Genomic DNA, 21,113 nt, shown 5'->3' on the forward strand with positions numbered 1-21,113 from the left:
GCGTGGCCTCACCCTACTTGGGCGGAGGGGCGTGGCCCATCTTGGCGCGCCGCGACTCTGGGCCTGCGCGTGCGGGAGTCAGGGGTCACGGCGGCGTAGTCTGTGGCGGGAAGCGCTGTTTGAAGCGGGTGAGTAAAGGCAGGAGAATTGCAAGGGACTCCGCCTGGCAGGGAAGGGGGCTTGAGGAGTCGCGCGCGTAGGCCTGAGAGAGGGTTATTAGGGGACGCTTGGTGGTGGCGGCGGGAGGGACCCCCTAGGCTTAGGGGCGCGCGGAAGTGGGGCAGGGGTCAGGGCGGAGGCGCGCGGGGATGTGACTGGGGTGGGTGTCCCTTGGCCTGTTGCTGGGAGCCCATCGCTGGCCACCCAGGCCCGGGGCGAGCTGAGGAACGCATTCTGGAGGGTCTTTAGGGCCACCGAATCCCGGTGGCGTTGGGGGACTGAATGTTACACGTGGCGGAATGGCATCATTATTTACCAAATATCGAGTACTCTGCCAGGCACTGCTATAGAAGTAGAGGCTACCACACAAACTAGTCAGAGTAGGTTCCTGCCTCAGGCCAAAAGAGACAGTTGACAAGTGATGAGTAACAATGATAAAGCAGTGCTTTAAGGCTTTGATACGTTATCCCAAGTGAAATACAGCAGAGTATCCCGCTTCTTTGGCTGGAGTGGTTGGGAATCTCTTCTCTGGGGAAGTGACGTGGAAGGGAGGTCAGCCGTGTAAAGAACAACCCGGGCAGAGGAACAATAAAGCGCAAAGGCCTTGAGGTAGGAAGGAGCTTGTGGTGTTTGCACCCGGAGCAGAGAAAACAGGTGAGGGTGCAGAAGGTGTATCTGGAGCAGAGGGACCAGACGACAGTGGAGATGAGATGGGGAACCAGATCCTGTAGGGCCTTGTAAACCTAGCTGTGGGCTTTGGCTTTTATTCCGGCTTCAGTAGGGAGCCGTGGGAGTTTCTGAGCATTGGAGCAATGTGACCTGCCTTGCGTTTTGAGAAACGCACCTGCTGAGGGAAGATGGAAGTGGAGCAAGGAACAAGAGTGGGAAGGAAGGGGACAGACCAGTGAGGAGGCAAGTGGGTGGCTCGTCCTGCAGTGCAGGCGGGAAGAATCTGTCAGGCTCAGGTTGCCTTTGGGCCAGCAGGACGGGTAGGGAAGAGGTGCCCAGGATGACTGGGATTCGTGATCTGAGCAACAGGTTGGATGGAAAAGGCTGAGGGAGAGCAGGTTTGGGGGTGCGGCTCTGAGGGTGGAGCTTAGATGGAGTGAGTGGGCAGGGTTTAGGGGGTGGTGTCAGGGTCGTGGCTTTGTAGCCCTGCCTACTCCGGGAACCTGTTGTTGCCTTGCCTCTCCCCCTCCATCCTACACTTCCCCACGCAGGCCTCTCCTGTCCCTTAGAGAGGTTCCTTCCCCACTCAGGGCCTTTGCCACACCCTTCCCTCCTCGTGGATGCTCTTTCCCTCTCTCAGTGCTTCAGTCAGCTGCTCTGTGGCAGGCCCTCTGCTGGACGCAAGGGAACCAGGATAATTCCATTCAGTTGGGGGAAGGAGAGGACGTCTCCATGAGGAGTGCTCTCAGCTACACAGAGTCAGGTCTGGTCTCTGCGGGCCCAGAGAAGCTGAGGGCTCTGGGAAGACTCGCAGGGATGGTGACACTGGAGAGCAGTGTCTAAAGTGACATGACTCAAAAGTGGCCTGCATTCCAGCACTGCTGGGGACCCTAACTGAAGCAAGCCCCTGACCCCATTTTGGGGGGTGCTCCCAGCCTGAATCCTTCCCTGGTGGGGGCACACACGTGCACTTACAGGAGCTGCACGCAGCACCGTGGATGCCCTGGGGGTGGGCAGAGGACCAGCCCTGGAGGCGTTGCACCAGAGCTGAGTCTCGAGGATGCAGAGGAGTTAGGTGCTCGAGAAAAAGGAGCATTTCGTTCAGCAAACCCTTCCCGAGCCCTGCCCTCGAGGGGTCCCTCTTTGGTGAGGGAGTCAGACAGAGGCCCAAGTGGTCTGAGGCTGCGACAAGGGCAGCAGGAGTCAGGGAGGCTCCATCTGTCTGCCCCGCTGGGCAGAGAGCAGGTCACCTGTGGATCTCCCCTGACACACCTGGAGGCCAGGTTCTGGGGTGCTGGCCACCGCAGGCTCTGGGGCCAGCCTGCCTGGGGCTGACCCCCAGCTGTGCCTCTGTCATCTGTCTGCGCCACCTTGAGCAGGTAGCTTCCTGTCTCTGGGCCTTGGCTCCAGTAATCGTGTGTATTGGAGGGTCATTTGCAGCACCTACCTTGGAAGTTTTTGGGACAAGTCCATGCGTTCCCTCCTTCATTCTTTCAGAAGATGTTTATTGAGTATGTCCTCTGTCTCAGGCACTCTCCCGGGTGCATGAGACATAGCAGGAAACAAAAAAACAAAAAATCCCTGCTCTCTCGGCTCCTTGTGGGGACAGACAATAAACAAGATAATGGCCATGGCAGGTGTGGCTCAGCGGAGTGATTGAGTGCTGGCCTGCAAACTGAAAGGTTGCTGGTTCGATTCCTTGTCAGGGCACATGCCTCGGTTGTGGGCCAGGTCCCCAGCAGGGGGCGTGTGGAGGCAATCAATTGCTATATCTCTCACACGTCAATGTTTCTCTCCCTCACTTTCTCCCTCCCATCCCATCTCTCTAAAATAAATAAAGTAAATTAAAAATAAAAACAAGGTAATAAGCTGTGGCTCTCAGGTTTGAGTGCAGGGGGCTGGATTCTGGGAGTCCGGGCAGGAGCCTGACAATTCGCATTCCAGCCAGCTCCCACCCAAAACTCAAGTTGCGGGTCTGGGGACCGCACTCTGAGAACACTGAGAACTGATATAGTGCCCCGGACAGCAACAAGTGACTTCAAGGAAAATAAGCAGAGAAAGGCTTTGGAGGGTGTCAGGATGGGGCCTCAGGGCTGCGCTTTTAAACAGGCCTCACGGAGAAGGTGACATTTGAACAGAGGCCTGGAGGAGGAGCGGGAGGAAAGCCGCAGGGCCAGCTGAGGAAGAACATTTGGCGGGGCAGAGGGGTAGCCTGTGCAAAGGTCCTGAGGCAGGACCAAGCCTGGAGTGTTGAAGGAACGAGAGAGGAGGCAAGTGGCTGGAGCTGAGTGAGCAGTGGGGAGAGGCAAGAGGTGGTTCCTGAACGTGGGCGATTGTGCAGGGTCTGGTGGGCCACGATGCGGACTTGACTGTAACTCAGCGTGAGATGGGCCCCAGGGACTGGCTCTGAGCAGGGCAGGAACGGGCTGACCTGCCCTGGGTGCAGAGGATCCTTCTGACTGCTGGGTGGAGAGCTTGAGGAGCCGGCAGGGTGGGATGAGGCAGTTGGGGAGAGCCTCTTCCTTCACTCAGCAGGCATTTTTCCAGCAGCCTCTCTGCGGGTGGCTGTTGTAGGCTCTGGCCATACTTCAGTAAGCTCCTCTTCCAGCAGGGGGAGACAGACAAACAACAAGGCTCAAAATACCAAAGCAAATGGCCTGAGAGAGCTGAGGGACCAGGAGGGAAGCCCAGCAGGGGGCTGGGAAGCTGTGGGACAGCTGTGGGGAGGCAGAGCTAATGGAAGTTGCAGATAGAGCGAGCATGCAGGCTGAGTGAACTGTATGGGAAGAGAGAAGTTGGGGTGACTCCATGGTGGTTGGCCTGATGAGAGCTACTGTTTATTGAATGGGGGGCAGTCAGGAGCCGGCTCTGTAGTCTGAGGATCCTGAAGAGACATCCTCGTGGTGTGGGCAGCTGGGCCTGCTGTCAGCCTGGGGCCGGGGGACGGGGGGGCCGGAGGGCAGGCTGGGTTGAGGCACTGGACTCTAAGGCAGGAGTGATGGGCTCAGGGATGGCATGTATAGCCCTGCGGTTGGGTGACATGGAATGAGAACACCAAGGGAGTGCGGCTCACAGAGAAACCAGTGCCCAGAGAGAGCACCCAGCGTTGTGTTCCTGCCGCAGGCACTGGTCAGGATCTGCTGCCAAAGGGGCGAGAAAGGGGAGAGCAGAGTGTTTGCCGAGCTCCTGCCTGGTGGAGGGGCACCTGGGCCACCTCCTTCTAATGCAGCCTTAGCCTGAGTGTGCATTGAGGGCCATGCCTGGGACAGGGAACTAGCACAGGAACTTGATTCTGCTGCTGCTGACACCCTCCCTCCCACCTCACTCACTCGGCCACAGCCCACTGACCCAGGGCGGCCAGCTGGCCCCCTTGTGCCCCACCCCTGCCAGGCCAGGCCTGGCCACTCCTCTGGATTCCTATAAGCCCCTCAGCTTGCTATGCCGAACATTTTAAAAATTTAAAAAAGTATTGATTTACCCTGGCTGGTGTGGCTCAGTGGATTGAGTGCCAGCCTGTGAACCAAAGGGTCGCTGGTTCGATTCCCAGTCAGGTCACATGCCTGGGTTGCGGGCCAGGTCCCCAGTAGGGGGCGCACGAAAGGCAACCACACATTGATGTTTCTCTCCCTCTCTCCCTCCCTTCCCCTCTGTCTGAAAATAAATAAAATCTTTCTTTAAAAACACTTTTTTTTTTTTAGAGAGAGAGTGGGGAGGAGAGGGAGAGATTTATCAGTGTGAGAGAGAAACATCAACTGGTTGCCTGTCAGGCGTGCCCCAACCAGGGACCAAACCCAGCCTAGTCACGTGCCCTGACAGGGAATAGAACCAGTGACCTTTTGATTTGTGGGATAACACTCAACCAACTGAGGCACACCCATCAGGGCTGCCCCACATTTTCTGAAACAGTTTTTTTCTTTTTTAATTTAAATGCAAAAGATAACACCCTAAGTCCACTGTTCTGTACCTTGCTTTTGCTCTCTAACAATGTGCCTTTCAGAGCCCTCTGGGTCGATACACAGAACACTTCCTCATCCCTTTGTCCAGCTGCATAATATTCCAGGGGGCGGACTCGATATCCTTTATTTAAACAGTGCCCCAGGGGAGAACATTTAGGTGGTTTCCAACCTTTTGCCATCGCAAACAGTGCTGCCGGAAATACCCTGGTGAACACAGGTTTTTATCATGCGACAGAGTACTTGTAGCACAAACCCCTGGATGTGGAATTTCGGCCTCCCCGCTTTGATTTCTTAACTGAGGTCTAACTTACACAGGGTAACATGTACGGTCTCAGGCATACCCCAGGGTGCCCAGTGTGTTCCCATCACCCCAGAAACCACCCCTGCATACCCCTTCCCAGTCAGTCCCTCCCACCCCAGAAACTGCCACTAGCCTGATTTCTAGCACCAGAGATTAGTCGATCCTACAACTCTGTGTGCACATCAGTGTACAATAGATGCCCTTGTTAAACGGAGGTAAAATGACCCACTTTAAAGGGCACAGTCGGTGGCATTTAGCACATTCACTGACTTGTGCAGGAAAGCCCTCACCCCTCTGCAGTCACTCCCCGTTCCCCCAGCACATGCTCCGGTGTCTAGCTTCTTCCACACGTGCTTGAGGCGTGTCCATCCTAGGTGTGTGTCTTGGTAGCTGCCTGCTGTCTGCCGCTGAGGAACATGCCTTTGCGGACCCACATCTGCTGTGACACGTCCCAGTCGGCTTGAGGTTTTTCCGTGCTGCCAAGGTCTAGGCTAAGCTGCTATAACAAAGAAGCCCCAAAGCACAGTGATCCAGGCAAGATACAAATCTCTTTCTCCCCGTAACCATCCAAAGGCAGGCAGGCATGCAAGGTGGGCGGGCAGCTCTGCTCCAGAAAGGTTGTCAAGGGCCCAGGTTCCTTCCATTTTGTTGCTCTGCGTTCTCTGCAGCGTTGGCCTCGTCCTGGTGTTCAAGGTTGGCTCTGGCCATCCCAAAGGGGGAAGAGGCAGGAGGGCAGGCTTCTGTTTCAGGCTGTCCCAGAAGCTGAACACCTTCCAGTCACCCTAGGTCCGTCAGCTAGAATTTGGTCATGTGACCATTGCCCGGGAGTGCATCCTGGGAAATGTAGTCTCTGGCTGGGCTGCCTGTGGCAGCTCCAAGGCAAGGGATCTGTTGCAAAAAGGACCAAAGGGAGGCTGGATCTGGGGGGTGGTTATGGGATCCAGAGGTGTTTCCTTGAACTCAGACAGCTGACCTGTCCCTAACCCCCTTCTCCGTACTGGCTGGGTCTCAGCCTGGCACTGAGACATGTACTGTTTTAAAACTTTTTTTCATAGCCCTGGCTCAGTAGATTGAGCGTGGGCTGCGAACCAGTGTCACAGGTTTGATTCCCAGCCAGGGTACATGCCTGGGTTGCAGGCCATAACCCCCAGCAACTGCACATTGATCTCTCTCTCTATCTCTCTCCCTTCCCTCTCTAAAAAAAAAAATAAAACTTTTTTCATAATTTCAAATGTACAGGAAAGTTGAAAGAATAAAGAAAGTACAAAGAACAAGTGAAGCCAGACTCACCAGTTTTCACATTTTACCCTTTTGTTACAATTTGCATGCACACTTTTTTTAAAAAAAGATTTTATTTATTTCTAGAGACAGAGGAAGGGAGGGAGAAAGAGAGAGAAACATCAATGTGTGGTTGCCTCTCACGTGGCCCCCACTGGGGGCCACAAATATTATTATTTGAAAATAATATTTTCAAAAATATTTCCATAGTAGTTATTTACCTCTGAAATACTTGAGGGAGTGTTGCCTTAGAATATTCTCTTACCGAACCACAGAGAAGCTACCAGCTCAAATAGGCTTAACCTGAGTACAGTCCCGAGTCTAAGCTACCAGAGGATGTGTACCTTTATATCAATACATCTTGTCAAAATAGACCCGTAAACATTGTCTTGCAGGTCACAAGTAAGAAACATAAACGCATGTGAATAACGATTCGATGCAGGCGCATTGGCTGTGGTGATAGAGAGGGGGCGAGACACGGGTGGCAGTACATTGATTTTTGGGGAGGCCAGAGAAAGGAACACATTCAAAATAAAGAGTGCTTTTGTGTTTGTGAAGGTGTGGGCAGCCTCGGACTGCTTGGCTAGGAAGGGACCTGATCGGTGTGTGCGTCAGGGCGCTCCCTGGCAGCCGGTGCGGTGGCTTGCCAGCAGGAGGCGCTGCCCAGCGGCCTGTTGAATGAAGGCCTGGGCTGATGGGTGCGCGATGACATCGAGGACAGGGTTTGTAGGAAAGAGAGAGGTGTGCTGAGGACCAGGCCTGTGACCAAGGTGGGGACAGGGCGTGGCAAGGGGGTCTGCAAGGGGCAAGTGACCAGGGAGGAAGGGATGTCTGGGGTGTGGACACGTGAGGCAAGGGCTAGACTGTGGTGGGGAGTGGGGTGTAACCGTATTGGGTAGTTATAATTATATTGGATAATTATACCCAATGTGATTATATTGGGTAATACAGTTACGTTGGATATAATTACGTGTGGAGCACCTGGAATGTGCCAGCACCTACGTGCCTGCAGGTGGGAGGCCTTTCCAGGCCCTTGGAGCGCGCCTCGGTCTGCCGTCAGGGTGGGCGCAGGGGGGGCGGAGGGCAGTGGAGGACACAGCAGCCCTCACCCAGCCCCGACTTGCCCAGCAGGATGCATGAAAAGCGGCGGCCGGGCCCGGGGCCCGGGGTGCCCCCGAAGCGGGCCCGTGGGGGCCCCTGGGAGGAGGAAGAGGCGCTCCGGCCATCCCAGTTTGAGGAGGAGCTGGCGCTGATGGAGGAGATAGAGGCAGAGCGCCGGCTGCAGGAGCAGGAGGAGGAAGAGCTGCAGCCGGACCTGGAGCAGGCTGCGGACAGTGAGGCCTGGGACCCCCTGCACCCCCGCCCACCTTGCCTCCAAACTGAGAGTCAGCCACAGAGCTCACCCGTACCCTCTGACCTCTGGCCTACTTTGAGTGCCACAAAGGGTTGACCTTTCACCCCACACCATTAGTGCTACCTCTATTGCCTGTGGCTTCTACTCTGACCTTTATCCTTGACCTGGCAATGCCTCCTGAGTTTCCTACCTGGTCCAGACCACCAGCTCCACTTGACTTCCCTTTCCGCGGGCTGGGCTGAGGGAGGACCACCAGTCCACTAGCCCTACCTTCCCCCTGCAGGGCAGTTCTCTTTAGAGGCAGTAGATTCCCGCTGGCTTCGGCCCACCCCACGCCCCCTGGACCCCAACACGGAACCCCTCATCTTCCAGCAGTTGGAGATTGACCATTATGTGGGTGAGTTTGGGGTACACGGGACCAGGGTTGGCAGGTGGGGCCCTGAGCCCCTGGAGTGGAGCCTGGGCTAGGGCTGCCCCGGGTGGGCAGCAAGAAGTCCAGCAAGGGGGTCAGAGCACAGGTGTGGGAGGGCTGGGAGGGGGGTGTGTGACTGCAAAGACATAGCTCAAGGGGCCCGTTTAGAATGATAGTACTGTCTTGTACCCTGATTCTGGTGGTGGTCCGTGAACTCTACACGGGTTGAAGTTCATAACCTCACATATACCAGGTTGATTTTACTTTTTCAATATTTTTTTTTTTTTGGCCAAAAACAGTTGGGGGCTCCCGCTAACTATGGGGTGGAAAGTGGGCTGTAGGGGGCAGGGTGGCAGTGGAAGGGCTGAGACGAGGTGGTGTGGCCAATGCAGCTGGCCGATGTGGGCGGAAACTCCTCAAGCAACAGGAATGGGGGGCCGTGCTCCCAGCGCAGGAGAGGCGGGGGAGGCAAGCCTTGGAGGAGTCCGGGGGCAGCCCTGGCTTACCCCGTCACACCCTCAGGCCCGGTGCGTCCCCTGCCTGGGGTGCCCTCGCCGCCCCACAGCTCCGTGCCTGTGCTCCGCGCCTTTGGGGTCACCGACGAGGGTGTCTCCGTCTGCTGCCACATCCACGGCTTTGCACCCTATTTCTACACCCCTGCGCCCCCTGGTGAGTAGCCCTGACCCAGAAGACCCCCTCCTCTTCCCTGACCACCTGGTGGCCCCTGCACTTCTGACTGGCCCTCCCACCCCCAGGCTTTGGGCCTGAGCACCTGGATGACTTCCAGCGGGAGCTGAACGGGGCCATCAGCCGGGACCAGCGTGCGGGGAAGGAGCTCAAGGGGCCCGCTGTGCTGGCCGTGGAGCTGTGCTCCCGGGAGAGTGCGTACCCCTGCGGGCTGGGTACAGGGGGGCGGTCCCTCCGGACCGGTGCCAGCCCCCCTCTGTCCCTCGCAGGCATGTTTGGGTACCACGGGCATGGCCCCTCCCCGTTCCTGCGCATCACCCTGGCCCTGCCCCGCCTTGTGGCCCCCGCCCGCCGCCTCCTGGAGCAGGGTGTCCGTGTGGCAGGCCTGGGCACCCCCAGCTTCGCACCCTATGAGGCCAACGTCGACTTCGAGATCCGGTACACGCCCCCACCTGGCCTCTCCACCCTCCGACCCACTCCCCCTGGCCGGCCTCTGCCCACTGACCTCTTCTTACTCCAGGTTCATGGTGGACGCCGACATCGTGGGCTGCAATTGGCTGGAACTCCCTGCTGGGACATATGTCCTTAGGACAGAGGGGAAGGTGTGGGACTCTGCCTGGGGTGGGGGACAGGGAGCTGGGTCCCTGCAGCTGCTGACACACCCCGTCCCTCAGGCCACCCATTGTCAGCTGGAGGCAGATGTGCTCTGGTCGAAAGTGGTCAGTCACCCACCAGAGGGGGAGTGGCAGCGAATCGCGCCCCTGCGTGTGCTCAGCTTCGACATCGAGTGTGCTGGCCGCAAAGGTCTGTCCCCAGGGCGGGGTCCGTGGGTGGTGGGGATGGAGCAGAGTGGGCAGGTGGGGTGTTGTGGGGGTGGGGGTTGGCGGTGCGACCACCCTGGTGTGTCATGAGGGAGGGGTGGGTCCGGTCCCCTTCACCTCCTTCCCCCTCCCACCCAGGCATCTTCCCTGAGCCCGAGCGGGACCCTGTGATCCAGATCTGCTCGCTGGGCCTGCGCTGGGGCGAGTCAGAGCCCTTCCTGCGCCTGGCGCTCACGCTGCGCCCCTGCGCCCCCATCCTGGGCGCCAAGGTGCAGAGCTACGAGCGGGAGGAAGAGCTGCTCCAGGTGACTCTTGTTCCGAGTCCCCCCATTTTCCTTAGCACTCCACCCCAACCTCAGCACCCCAGGCTCGAGGCCATTCTCCAAGCCCTCCTGATCCCGAGACTCGTGTCCCCGGGTTCAGATCCCTTCGCATTGAGAGGTGAGCGTTTTCCCTCTGGACTCTGCATTATTTCCAGAAACAGCTGCCTGATCTTTCTTCCATAGGCAGGAGGGATCTAGGCTCACTTGTGAGGGCTTCCAGAACATTCGGGAGGCGGGGTTCGTGGCAGGGGGATGACCAGGATGACAGGCGGGTGTGTACCCTCGCCCCCTGGCAGGCCTGGTCCACCTTCATCTGCACCATGGACCCCGACGTGATCACCGGCTACAACATCCAGAACTTCGACCTCCCGTACCTCATCTCCCGGGCCCAGCACCTCAAGGTAAGACAGGCGGTGGGGGAGGCTTGACTTCAGACACTGCTCTGGTGGCTCAGGGTGGGGGTGGCCACCCCACACCACCCCCCACCCGCTCCCTTGTGGCTCTGTCCCTGGGGTGGTCCACCTGGCTCTCGCCTGCAGCCTGCCACCCCTGGCAGCTCCAGAGACACCCCCCGGAAACCCTGTTCCATCTTGTCCCCGCCCTGCTCCGAGTCCTGGAGCTCACCATGGCACTTGCGGATGTGAGGAGGGCATTTATGGTTCGGTGGGAAACCCTGTGCATTCAGAGGTGCAGACTGAGTGAGGAGGGGTCGAGGCCTCGTCTCCTAGGTTGTAAAATATGTCAGCAAGGCATGAGGAAATGGGGGTTCCTTGAAGAATGTGGCAAAACCTGGGGGCTTGTGGAACCCAGGTTACTCCCTCGGGCAGCCGTAGCCGAACCTCACCGACACGGTCTGTCTCCCTGTCTGGGGCTTGCAAGTCCAAGATCAAGGTGTCACAGGCTCAGTTCCCTCCGAGGCCTCTATCCTAACTCTGGCAGCCCCAGGGTCCTGGGGGTTAGACGGCCTTCTCCCTGTCTCTGCTGCCTCCTCCCGCTCTGCCCCATTGCTGCAGTCCTGCTCAGGCCTCTCCCCTCCGCCTGGTCCCTCCCAGGTCAGCGTCTCCAGTGCAGACACAGACGCCTCTCCCGACCCCAGGCCCAGCTCTCTGTACTGACCCTGCTTGGGCTCCCACCCAGCCGTTCCCCAGGCCCCCACCCTGTGTATCCCCCACCCTCCCACTGAGCTTGGCCTCCTCCCATCCGCTCCTCCGGCTCCCCGTCTGGGTACAGCCCTCCTTGCCCCCTTCACCCTTAGCAGCTGCCTGGCCCCTGACTCCGCTAGTCCAGCTGACCCCCAGTCCATGCTGCCCAGCCGGAAAGGGGCTGCGTTGTAGGGAGTCTTGAGGATGGTCTGGGCTTCGTGCCCCTGGCCCAGGCCTGGGCACCCCGGGTCAGGGCCACCCGCCCCCTCTGCAGCTGCCCACCCACTGTGCCCCCGCAGGTGGACACCTTCCCCTTCCTGGGCCGTGTGGCCGGCCTCCGTTCCACCATCCGGGACTCCTCCTTCCAGTCGAAGCAGACCGGCCGGCGGGACAGCAAGGTGGTCAGCATGGTGGGCCGTGTGCCCATGGACATGCTGCAGGTGTGGCTGGGCAGGGCAAGCGGGGGGGCAGGGCAGTCTTGGCCCTGAGGGACCGCTGCCCGGGGCCTGTGCCCACCGTGCGCCTGCACCTCTGCCCCAGGTGCTGCTGCGGGAGTATAAGCTCCGCTCCTACACACTCAACGCCGTGAGCTTCCACTTCCTGGGCGAGCAGAAGGAGGACGTGCAGCACAGCATCATCACCGACCTGCAGGTGCCCCCAGACGTGACCTCTGACCCCGTCTCCTGCTCCTGACCTCTGATCCCAGCCTCCCGTCTACACCTCTGACCTCAGCCTTCCCTGGACCTTCTTGACCCTGGACTGCAACCTCCCACCTATGCTTTTGACCTTCACCTTTACCTCCTGCCCCCCAACCCCTGCCCTTGCCCTGCAGATGTAACTATTTCTGCTTGTTCACGTGACCTCTAGCCCCGTGACCTTGATTCTGCTGTCACACACACCAGCCCTTCACACCGTTCCCTCCTCCCTCCGACCCCCTCGACTCCCTCCCCACGCCCTCTCCCCACCACCCTGACGCCGCCATCGGTGCCCGTCCCCAGAACGGAAACGACCAGACGCGCCGCCGCCTGGCGGTGTACTGCCTCAAGGACGCCTTCCTGCCGCTGCGGCTGCTGGAGCGGCTCATGGTGCTGGTGAACGCCATGGAGATGGCACGCGTCACTGGCGTGCCCCTGGGCTACCTGCTCACCCGTGGCCAGCAGGTCAAGGTGGTGTCCCAGCTGCTGCGGCAGGTCAGTGAGCTGAGCCCAGGGCGCACCTCCGGCCCCTCGCCACGGCCCCTCCTTCCTGTCCGCACCCACTCTCCACTTCCGGTCTCCTCTGCTCCCAGGCCATGCGCGAAGGGCTGCTGATGCCCGTGGTGAAGACAGAGGGCGGCGAGGACTATACGGGAGCCACGGTCATTGAGCCCCTCAAAGGGTGAGACCCTGAGGCTGGGCTGGGGGAGCTGGTGTCGGGGCAGTGAGGGGGGGCTCTAGCCCCGACTCTTCCCGCACCAACAGGTACTACGACGTCCCCATCGCCACCCTGGACTTCTCCTCTCTGTACCCGTCCATCATGATGGCCCACAACCTGTGCTACACCACGCTGCTGCGGCCCGGGGCCGCCCAGAAACTAGGGTATGACGCCTCCTGTGGCACATGGACCCCCAGGCCCACTAGGGGCCAGTCCCAGGCAGGGTTGGGTGGGGAGCAGAAATAGTGAGGAGGGGAGGGGAGAGGAGACGCAAGAGTGGGGGGCTAGGTGGGAGGCCCGGTGTCACCCCCCGCTGTCCTCTGACGCAGCCTGACCGGGGACCAGTTCATCAAGACGCCCACCGGGGACGAGTTTGTGAAGACGTCAGTGCGGAAGGGGCTGCTGCCCCAGATCCTGGAGAACCTGCTCAGCGCCCGGAAGAGGTGGGCTCGGGGGCCCCACCCACCCACGCACCCCTGCTCAGAGCTCAATACTGGCCCAGGTTCCCCCCAGCGCTGCCGCTCCATACTTAACCGCGGCTGTGTGTGAATTAGAACAGGTCACCCCCTCCGGGCAGCCCCCCTCACCCGCATTGCTGGCCCCTTCTGCACAGTACAGGGTGCATATACCTGCACCTAGAACCCCTGTGCCCAGACCCGGGCCTCCTGCCCCCCCCAGACCTGGGACGCCACCCTGTGACCTGTGTGCTTCCCCCTCCCCCCAGGGCCAAGGCTGAGCTGGCCAAGGAGACAGACCCACTGCGGCGGCAGGTCTTGGACGGGAGGCAGCTGGCGCTGAAAGTGAGCGCCAACTCTGTGTACGGCTTCACTGGTGCCCAGGTGGGCAAGCTGCCATGCCTGGAGATCTCACAGGTGAGTGCGCGGTCCCCACAGGGGACGGTGGAGGGACTGTGCTGAGTGAACCAGGCTTCTCTGTGGTGGGGCCACGTCCAGGAGTCCAGGCCCCAGTCACCCCAGCTCGTTGGCCTTTTGGAGAGGACTGCCCATTCAGTTCAACACATGCCACCGGAGTTCGCTGTGGGTTGGGCCTTGGGAGCTGTGGGTCCAGCAGGTATGAAGTGGCTGGAGGAGAGTTCCGCCCTCCCACAGCGCCCAGCCTAGTGGGGGCGCAGAGGCCGATGGGAGTAGATGTGTGTGCGCAGGCATGGTCACCACAAGCTCTGCAAACAGATAAACGGGTGGACCCAGCAGGGCCAGGCTGGGCTGGTGGGGGGAGGACGTGGGGGCGAGCAGTGGTTTTACCCATCCTTCACCAGCCACAGTCACCCTCACACCCCATGACTCCAGCAGCTACACCCAGCCCACATCCTCCCCTGGTCCCAGGGGGCAGGGGAGCGGAGCGCAGGTCCCCTCCCTCCTGCTCACAGGAGAGCTCGGGGCTGGGGGTCGTGCAACAGTGCAGTCAGGCTCTGGCGCTTGACTTGCTGTGTATCCCTGGTCACCGCACCATCAGGTATGAGGGCCCTCCTCCCACCCCGGACATGAGTACCCCAGTGAGGATGCTGGGTGGGGCTCGGTCACTGCTGCGCTCCGAGGATCAGCTGGGCCAGGGCCTCCCTCCCCACCCCCACAGCATCCCAGGCCTGTTTACCCAGGCAGCTGTGTGCTGGGACAGAAAAACAGACCCACAGCGCGACCACAGAGGCCCTGAGGTCCTGCCCAGCTGGGAGCGGTGCCGCAGCTCACGGCGTGAGAGGGCCTTGTAAAGGCCTTCCTGTCCAGCCTTTTCCCCCCGGGGGTTTGGGTCCCCGTGCATCCCAACCTTGGTTGCCTCCATCCATGAGGAGTTCCCTCTCGACCTGGCCATTGTGTCGGCCCTTCGCGTGGCTCTGGGCAAAAGGCTCGGAAGAGTTGCCGGTGGGAGGGCTGGGGCATACCCACAGCACCTGCAGCTTGGTGGTGGCCCCGAGGCCACCCTCCGATCCAGGGACTTACTAGAAGGACGCAGAGACTCAGAAGAGCTATAAGACTCTCAGTTAGGGTTTGACGCAGTGAGCTGAGAGGTTCGGGTCGGCCGGAGGAGAAGGCGAGTTGGGGCAGCGTGCAGCCAGGCCAGGCGCCAGCTTCTAGTTGTCCCCCCAGAGCGCTGTGCAGACAGACGGTGTGCGCTTCCCCCGTCGGCGGTGGGTGGTGACATCCACGGGGCATTGCCCGCCAGTGCTTTTACCGGAGGTTGGTCACACAGGCCCGGCTGACCACAGTGTGGCTGACCTTGCTGTCCAGCCCGTGTAGAGGTCAAGGTGATACAGTGGCTCCAGGTGAACAAAGGCCATTGTCAGACAGAACATTCCCAGGGTTCAGAAGTTCACTCACAGGGGCCAGTCAAAAGCCAGTCCTCTTTTTGGGCAAGGCGGACCCCTTCCTGCATGCCACCCTGTCGTTGGCCGCTCCCAGTCCCTGGGGGCCTCCCCCAGGCACCTGGGATGTTTGGCCACCAGGCTCTTTGAGTCCCTGAACAAGGCCAGGTGAAAGGGTGCAGCTTCGCTCTCCTGGGGCTGCTGACGCCTCCTGGCCTCGTCTCTGGCTTTCCTCCCCGTGCCTTCCCTCTGTTTCTCTCCTGTGTCTCTTTCTCTTCGCTTCTTTCCTTATGTCTCTCTCTCTCAGCCGTTTGGAGCGGGGAAGAGGGGTGGGGGGGAGGATGAAATACTGAATCCTTCTAGAAAAAGATAGGAAAGAAAGAGGAACATAGAACAATAGAACAAATAAAAGGCAGGTAGTAAAGTTGTGGATTGAAGCCCAGCCCTAATGAGTAGTCACGTTACATGTAAGTGGCCTAAATGCTCCAGCTAAAAGTCAAAGGTTTTTCTTCCCTGAGTGGTGTGGCTCAGCGGGGCAGGCGTTGTCCCATACACCAGAAGGCGTCTGGTTGGGTCCCTGGTCAGGGTGCATGCCTGGGTTGTGGCCAGACCCCTGCAAGAGGCACCAGTCAGTGTTTCCCTCCCTCTCTCCCCCTTTCTTTAGCAAAATTAACGAAACCTTTTTTAAAAAAATCAGATTTTGTGACTAGACCCAAACAAACAAAAACAGGCGAGTCACCCCCAACTCCCGTTGCATTTGCCCCTCCTCACTCCCCAGCCTCAGTTTCCCTGTTTTGTTTTTTTTTTTAAGATTTTATTTATGTTTAGAGAGAGGGGAAGGGAGGGAGAAAGAGAAGAGAAACATCAATGTGTGGTTGCCTGTCCTGCACCTCCTACTGGGGACCTGGCCCAGAACCCAGGCATGTGCCCTGACTGGGAATTGAACCAGCATCCCTTTGGTTCGCAGTCTGGCGCTCCATCCACTGAGCCACACCAGCCAGGGCAGTTCCCTTATTTGTAAAATGAGGCTGTGGGGCAGGAGCGGTTGCTCCGAGTGGTGGGGCAACACCCTCCCTGGCTGCAGTGGACGGTGTGTAGTGTCATTTCCAGTTGCCCAAGGATGGGGGTGGCACTGCTGGCTAGCAGGGAAGGGACCACGGATGTTAGTGGTCTCACACTGTGAGGAGCTGCCGGCAGTGTCACCAGATGTCACGTCACCTCTGTGGGGAGAGCCCGAGCCAACGGCCTCTTCTGGGCCCGGCGTTTCCGACACTCATCCGATGCAGTCACCGTCTCCTCTGTGCCGGGGACCCACTCTTTCTAACAGGCCTTTGGGGAGCAGCTTAGTCTCCCCATTTTACAGACCTGGACACCGATGACCAAAGGGGCAGAATGGTTCACCCAAGCCCACGCCTCCGGAAGCAGTGGCGGTGGGACCCCGAGCCGGTGTCCACAATGGCGGCCCCCAGGCCCTCACTGCGAGGTTCTCTCTCCAACAGAGCGTCACTGGGTTTGGGCGCCAGATGATCGAGAAAACGAAGCAGCTGGTGGAGTCCAAGTACACGCTGGAGAACGGCTATAGCGCCACTGCCAAGGTCAGGTGCCACCCTGCCTGCCGCCCAGAATGCACCTGGGGGTGTGCCTGTTGCCGGGAGCCCAGGGGTCCCTCAGTCACACTGTGCCCCTGCCAGGTGGTGTACGGGGACACCGACTCTGTCATGTGCCGGTTTGGCGTCTCCTCGGTGGCTGAGGCGATGGCCCTGGGGCGAGAGGCTGCCGACTGGGTGTCGAGCCACTTCCCCCACCCCATCCGACTGGAGTTTGAGAAGGTAAATCCCCCCTTCCCCCTTCCTGCTCTCTGACTGGGCAGGTGTGGGTCTTGCTGGTTTTGAGGAGCCTCTCTTTCTTGGGGTGCCTGTAAAGTTTACAGAGGCTTCTATGTGGGGTCCCTCAGATCTGTCAGCATCTGGGAAACCCCGGTGTTCTCAGGGTCTCCATTTTGGGGGTGCCCTGATCAGGGTGCTCTGGGCGTCCCATTGGGTTCGTGAGCCCCAGTTTCAAGGTGTTTTGCCATGTGGAGTCTTCTGAGTTGGGGGCCTTGGTTTCCGAAACTTCCAACGCCTGGGCTTTGGGCTCTGCCTGCTGCATGGTATCTGTTTTTGTTGTTGTTGTTTTAAAATTTTTATTTATTTTTAGAGAGGGGAAGGGAGGGAGAAAGAGAGGGAGAGAAACATCAATGTGTGGTTGCCTCTTGTGCCCCCTACTGGGGACTTGGCCCCCCAACTCAGGTGTGTGCCCTGACTGGGACTTGAACTGGTGACCCTTTGGTTCCCAGGCCTGAGCCGCACCAGCCAGGGCTGCATGTTGTCTGTTTTGACAACCTCAGTCTGGAGCGGCTCTGGTTTGGACTTCCCCAGTGCCTGTCGGGTGTGGGGTCCATCCTGCGTGGCGGGGACTCTGATAGCCCAGTCCTGGATCATAGGGGGCGTGGGGCGGGTGGCCATTGTCTGGGGCTCTCTGCCCCTGGTGTTGGGCGGGCTTGGGCTGGGAAACCTCACACCAGACTTTATCCCCAGGGTTCAAAGCAGGGTCAGGCTACAGGGTGCACTGCTCTGGGATTCAGGGCCCCCGGTGTGGGGCAGTCTCAGGCTCAGGCTCACTCCAGGCCTTCATCTCCTCTCTCTTTGGGGTGCCCCCATCTGCCTCTGGCTCTGTCCCAGATTGGGGGCTCCCAGGCTTCACCCCAGTGCCTGGATCCCCTGTTTAGGGCCTATTTTTAGGTTTGTCCCTGTCTCTGGTTCCTATTTGGGGGCCCTAGTCTGAGGGTCCTGGCATGCTGAGGGTGATCCCCAGCTCAGGTGTTGGAATCTTAGAGTCTGATCACCCAAGCATCCCGATCCCAAGTCCTGAAGCATACTTGTCTGTCAGTTTTGGGCGGTGGGGGGGAGTCTTGGGATCGGACGCCAGCGCCTACAGCCCCAGAGGTCTCAGCCTTGGGCACCCCACAGGTCTACTTCCCCTACCTGCTCATCAGCAAGAAGCGCTATGCGGGTCTGCTCTTCTCTTCCCGGCCTGACACCCATGACCGCATGGATTGCAAGGGCCTGGAGGCCGTGCGCAGGGACAACTGCCCCCTAGTGGCCAACCTCGTCACTGCCTCACTTCGCCGCCTGCTCATTGACCGGTGGGTTTGAGGGAGGGGCCTGGATCCAGACCCCAGGCCAGACCCCAGGCCTCCTCCTGCAGCCCCAGGAGCCCCAGCCCTCCTCCCTGGGGGCACAGGTGGCAGGCCAGCAGCTTCTTGGTGGAGAAGCTGCGGAAAGAGTGTGAGGTTGGACAGCTGTGGGCTTGCAGCCTGTGGCTGGGCTGCGCTCCTCCCCACCCCAGCCCTCAGCAGCCACTTGTGATGTCCCATCTGGCCCACAGAGACCCCCAGGGTGCCGTGGCCCACGCACAGGACGTCATCTCAGACCTGCTGTGCAACCGAATCGACATCTCACAGCTGGTCATCACCAAGGAGCTGACCCGCGCGGCCGCCGACTATGCGGGCAAGCAGGCCCATGTGGAACTTGCCGAGAGGTCCGTCAAGGTTGGGGGGGCGGGGCGGTGTCTGGACCATCCAGAAATAGCTCTATCTGCCAGCTGAGCCCGCCACTTCCTGGATCCTGCCCACCCTCACCCCCCGGCCTCCCCACAGGATGAGGAAGCGGGACCCCGGGAGCGCACCCAGCCTGGGAGACCGGGTCCCCTATGTGATCATCAGCGCCGCCAAGGGCGTGGCCGCCTACATGAAGTCTGAGGTCAGGCCCACCTGGGCTGCCCGCGCCCGCCCCGCCCACCCGCCCCGCTCTCACTTCTGCTTTCCGAGCCGGTGGGAGGGTGTTTCCCTCCGTGTGCCCCGTGGGGCCCTGGCAGCCGCCCCCCGAGCACCCGGGGGTCGGCTCTGTGGTGCTCTGCTCCCAGGCCTCCCTGTGCCCTCTGGAGGGCCCCCCGTCCCCCCCATTCTTCTGACCCTCCCCCCTCACTCCCACTGCAGAGGCATCCAGCCTCACTGCACAGGGCATCCCTCCATCTCCGTTTCCAGGGCCCTCTCTGTCTCCCTGACGATCGTTCTCCGAACCTCTGGTTCCCTCAGATCCACACCCTCCCCCGGCCTGCCCAGATGTCCTGAGACCTCTGACCCCCACACTCCTGACTCAGTCCCTAGTTCCTGTCCAGCCTCTGACTCCAGTCCTTGTACCCCTTCGTCTCTCATCGCTGTGAACGCTGATCCTTCCCTGGTGACCTGAGGGCCCCACCTGTGGATCACAGCACCTGTGGCCATAGCACCAGGGGTCCCCATGACCTGTGACCGGATCCCAGGCTTGCCACTCGCCACAGGATGGCACTGTGTCCAGTGACCGCCCCACACCGTGGTCCGTGATGACTGGAGGACCCATCGGTGGTCTCGGTGCCCTTCACCCCGGCGTCCTGCTCTCAAGCTGCTCTCTACCCCCCGCTGCCCCGACCCTGGTGTGTGGTGACCCACCGGCCGCTCTGCCCACAGGACCCCCTGTTCGTGCTGGAGCACAGCCTGCCCATTGACACACAGTACTACCTGGAGCAGCAGCTCGCCAAGCCACTGCTGCGCATCTTCGAGCCCATCCTGGGCGAGGGCCGGGCCGAGGCGGTGCTGCTGCGTAAGGGGCGCCAGGGTTGGGTGGGTGTGCCTGGGGGCCATGGGGAGGGAGACACCTGTCCACGCCTGACCTCGCGCCTTGCCTGCAGGGGGAGACCACACACGCTGCAAGACCGTGCTCACCAGCAAGGTGGGTGGCCTCCTGGCCTTCACCAAGCGCCAGAGCTGCTGCATCGGCTGCCGCACGGTCCTCAGCCACCAAGGTGAGCGCAGGCCCTCGCTCTGATCCTTGACGTAGACACCTCACCGTCCACCCACCTTTGCCCAAGCCCCCGGCCCACAGACTGGCACCGCTGATCAGATAGGGGCCTGCTCCTGGGTAGGGGTCTCCTCTGCAGTCACCCCAGGAGGGTCCTGGGCCCCCCGCCCCGGGGATTCCCCAGGGAGTTTTCCCCACACACTCGCTCCCTTGTTCTCTGTCTCTGGGGACTTTCAGGAGTCGGGATGGGCAGCGGGTGGGGAAGGGGCAGGGACGCAGTGGCCTGGGCCCTGGCCAGGTCCCAGCTCAGTCCAGCTCGCCTGTGCTGACCACGCCCACCCCTAGGAGCCGTGTGCAAGTTCTGTAAGCCCCGGGAGTCGGAGCTCTACCAGAAGGAGGTGATGGGTCCGGCTTGGCCTGGGTGGGGCGGGGGGTGGGGCCAGAGCCGCTGCTCAGACCCTGGTCCCCAGGTGTCCCACCTGAATGCCCTGGAGGAGCGCTTCTCACGCCTCTGGACCCAGTGCCAGCGCTGCCAGGGCAGCCTGCATGAGGACGTCATCTGCACCAGGTGCGCATGCCTGTGGGGCCCGCCCGCCCAGAACCCTCCGCGCTGCGAAGGCCGGTAGAGCTAGGCCCCTACTCCAGGGTCTCTGGAAGCAGTGGGCGCGCGCGCACACACACACACACACCCACCACACCCCTGTCTACAGGGTCCCACTGACCCTCAGCGTCCTGGGCTGCCAGATGGGCCAGTGTCCCTCGCAGGGGGTGGGGGTGGGGGCTACTGAGTGGGGCAGGGGCAGGCACCCTCTGCCTGTCTGGGAAGTGGCTGCGCTGACCCCCTCCCCCAGGGTGGGGCCGGGTTTTCCCCAGGGAACGGGTGGGCGGGGTGGGTTCCCACGCCAGGTGGCCAGGTGACAGGTGATATACGGCTGGTGGCCCAGTGCCTCAGCAGGCACCCGCTGTTAACGGCTCGCCCCCCCCCACCCCCGTGCCCGCTGAGCAAACAGCCTGTCAGGGCAGGGGGGCGGGTGGGCAGCAGGCCGGGGCCAAAGTCCTGGGAACGGTCTGCTCCATCAGTGGGCTGGGCAGCGGGACTCAGGTGCAGCCCCAGGCAGCCAGCCCTGACCCCTAACCCCGCCCACAGCCGGGACTGCCCCATCTTCTACATGCGCAAGAAGGTGCGGAAGGACCTGGAGGACCAGGAGCAGCTTCTGAGACGCTTTGGGCCCCCTGGCCCCGAGGTCTGGTGACCTCTGACTTCTGCTGGCATCCCCTGAGGGTCTGGGGGGTAGGATTGGTGGAGAATCAATAAAGTTTGGGCCTTTTGTTACCTGGTGCTTTGTGGTTGGTATCTGGGGGCACAAGGTCACTCACTGTCAGGCCCTGACCCAGGTGGGACAT

General features: G+C 60.5%; 1 protein-coding gene across 2 annotated transcripts; it reads left to right on the top strand.

The window, feature by feature from the left end:
* Positions 1-73: 73 nt before the first annotated feature.
* Positions 74-21,041, top strand: POLD1 (DNA polymerase delta 1, catalytic subunit). Of its 2 annotated transcripts, none has more exons than XM_028529829.2 (27): positions 74-128; positions 7,495-7,697; positions 8,001-8,114; positions 8,652-8,798; positions 8,885-9,010; positions 9,086-9,254; positions 9,337-9,418; positions 9,491-9,620; positions 9,776-9,942; positions 10,257-10,361; positions 11,402-11,542; positions 11,643-11,753; positions 12,101-12,292; positions 12,391-12,479; positions 12,563-12,679; positions 12,845-12,958; positions 13,240-13,387; positions 16,332-16,427; positions 16,524-16,661; positions 17,841-18,016; positions 18,259-18,411; positions 18,530-18,632; positions 19,379-19,511; positions 19,600-19,713; positions 20,055-20,107; positions 20,180-20,277; positions 20,857-21,040. In XM_028529829.2, exons 2-27 carry the CDS (start codon positions 7,496-7,498, stop codon positions 20,960-20,962), a joined length of 3,324 nt encoding a protein of 1,107 aa, XP_028385630.1. In that variant the 5' UTR covers positions 74-128; position 7,495; the 3' UTR covers positions 20,963-21,040. The 2 variants fall into 2 exon arrangements, with proteins under 2 accessions (XP_028385630.1, XP_028385631.1); XM_028529830.1 differs by having other exon boundaries at positions 83-128; positions 7,492-7,697; positions 20,857-21,041.
* The last annotated feature ends 72 nt before the right edge of the window (positions 21,042-21,113 follow it).

This window comes from Phyllostomus discolor, chromosome 12 (genome assembly GCF_004126475.2).
Source record: "Phyllostomus discolor isolate MPI-MPIP mPhyDis1 chromosome 12, mPhyDis1.pri.v3, whole genome shotgun sequence".
NCBI classification, from domain to species: Eukaryota; Metazoa; Chordata; class Mammalia; order Chiroptera; family Phyllostomidae; genus Phyllostomus; species Phyllostomus discolor.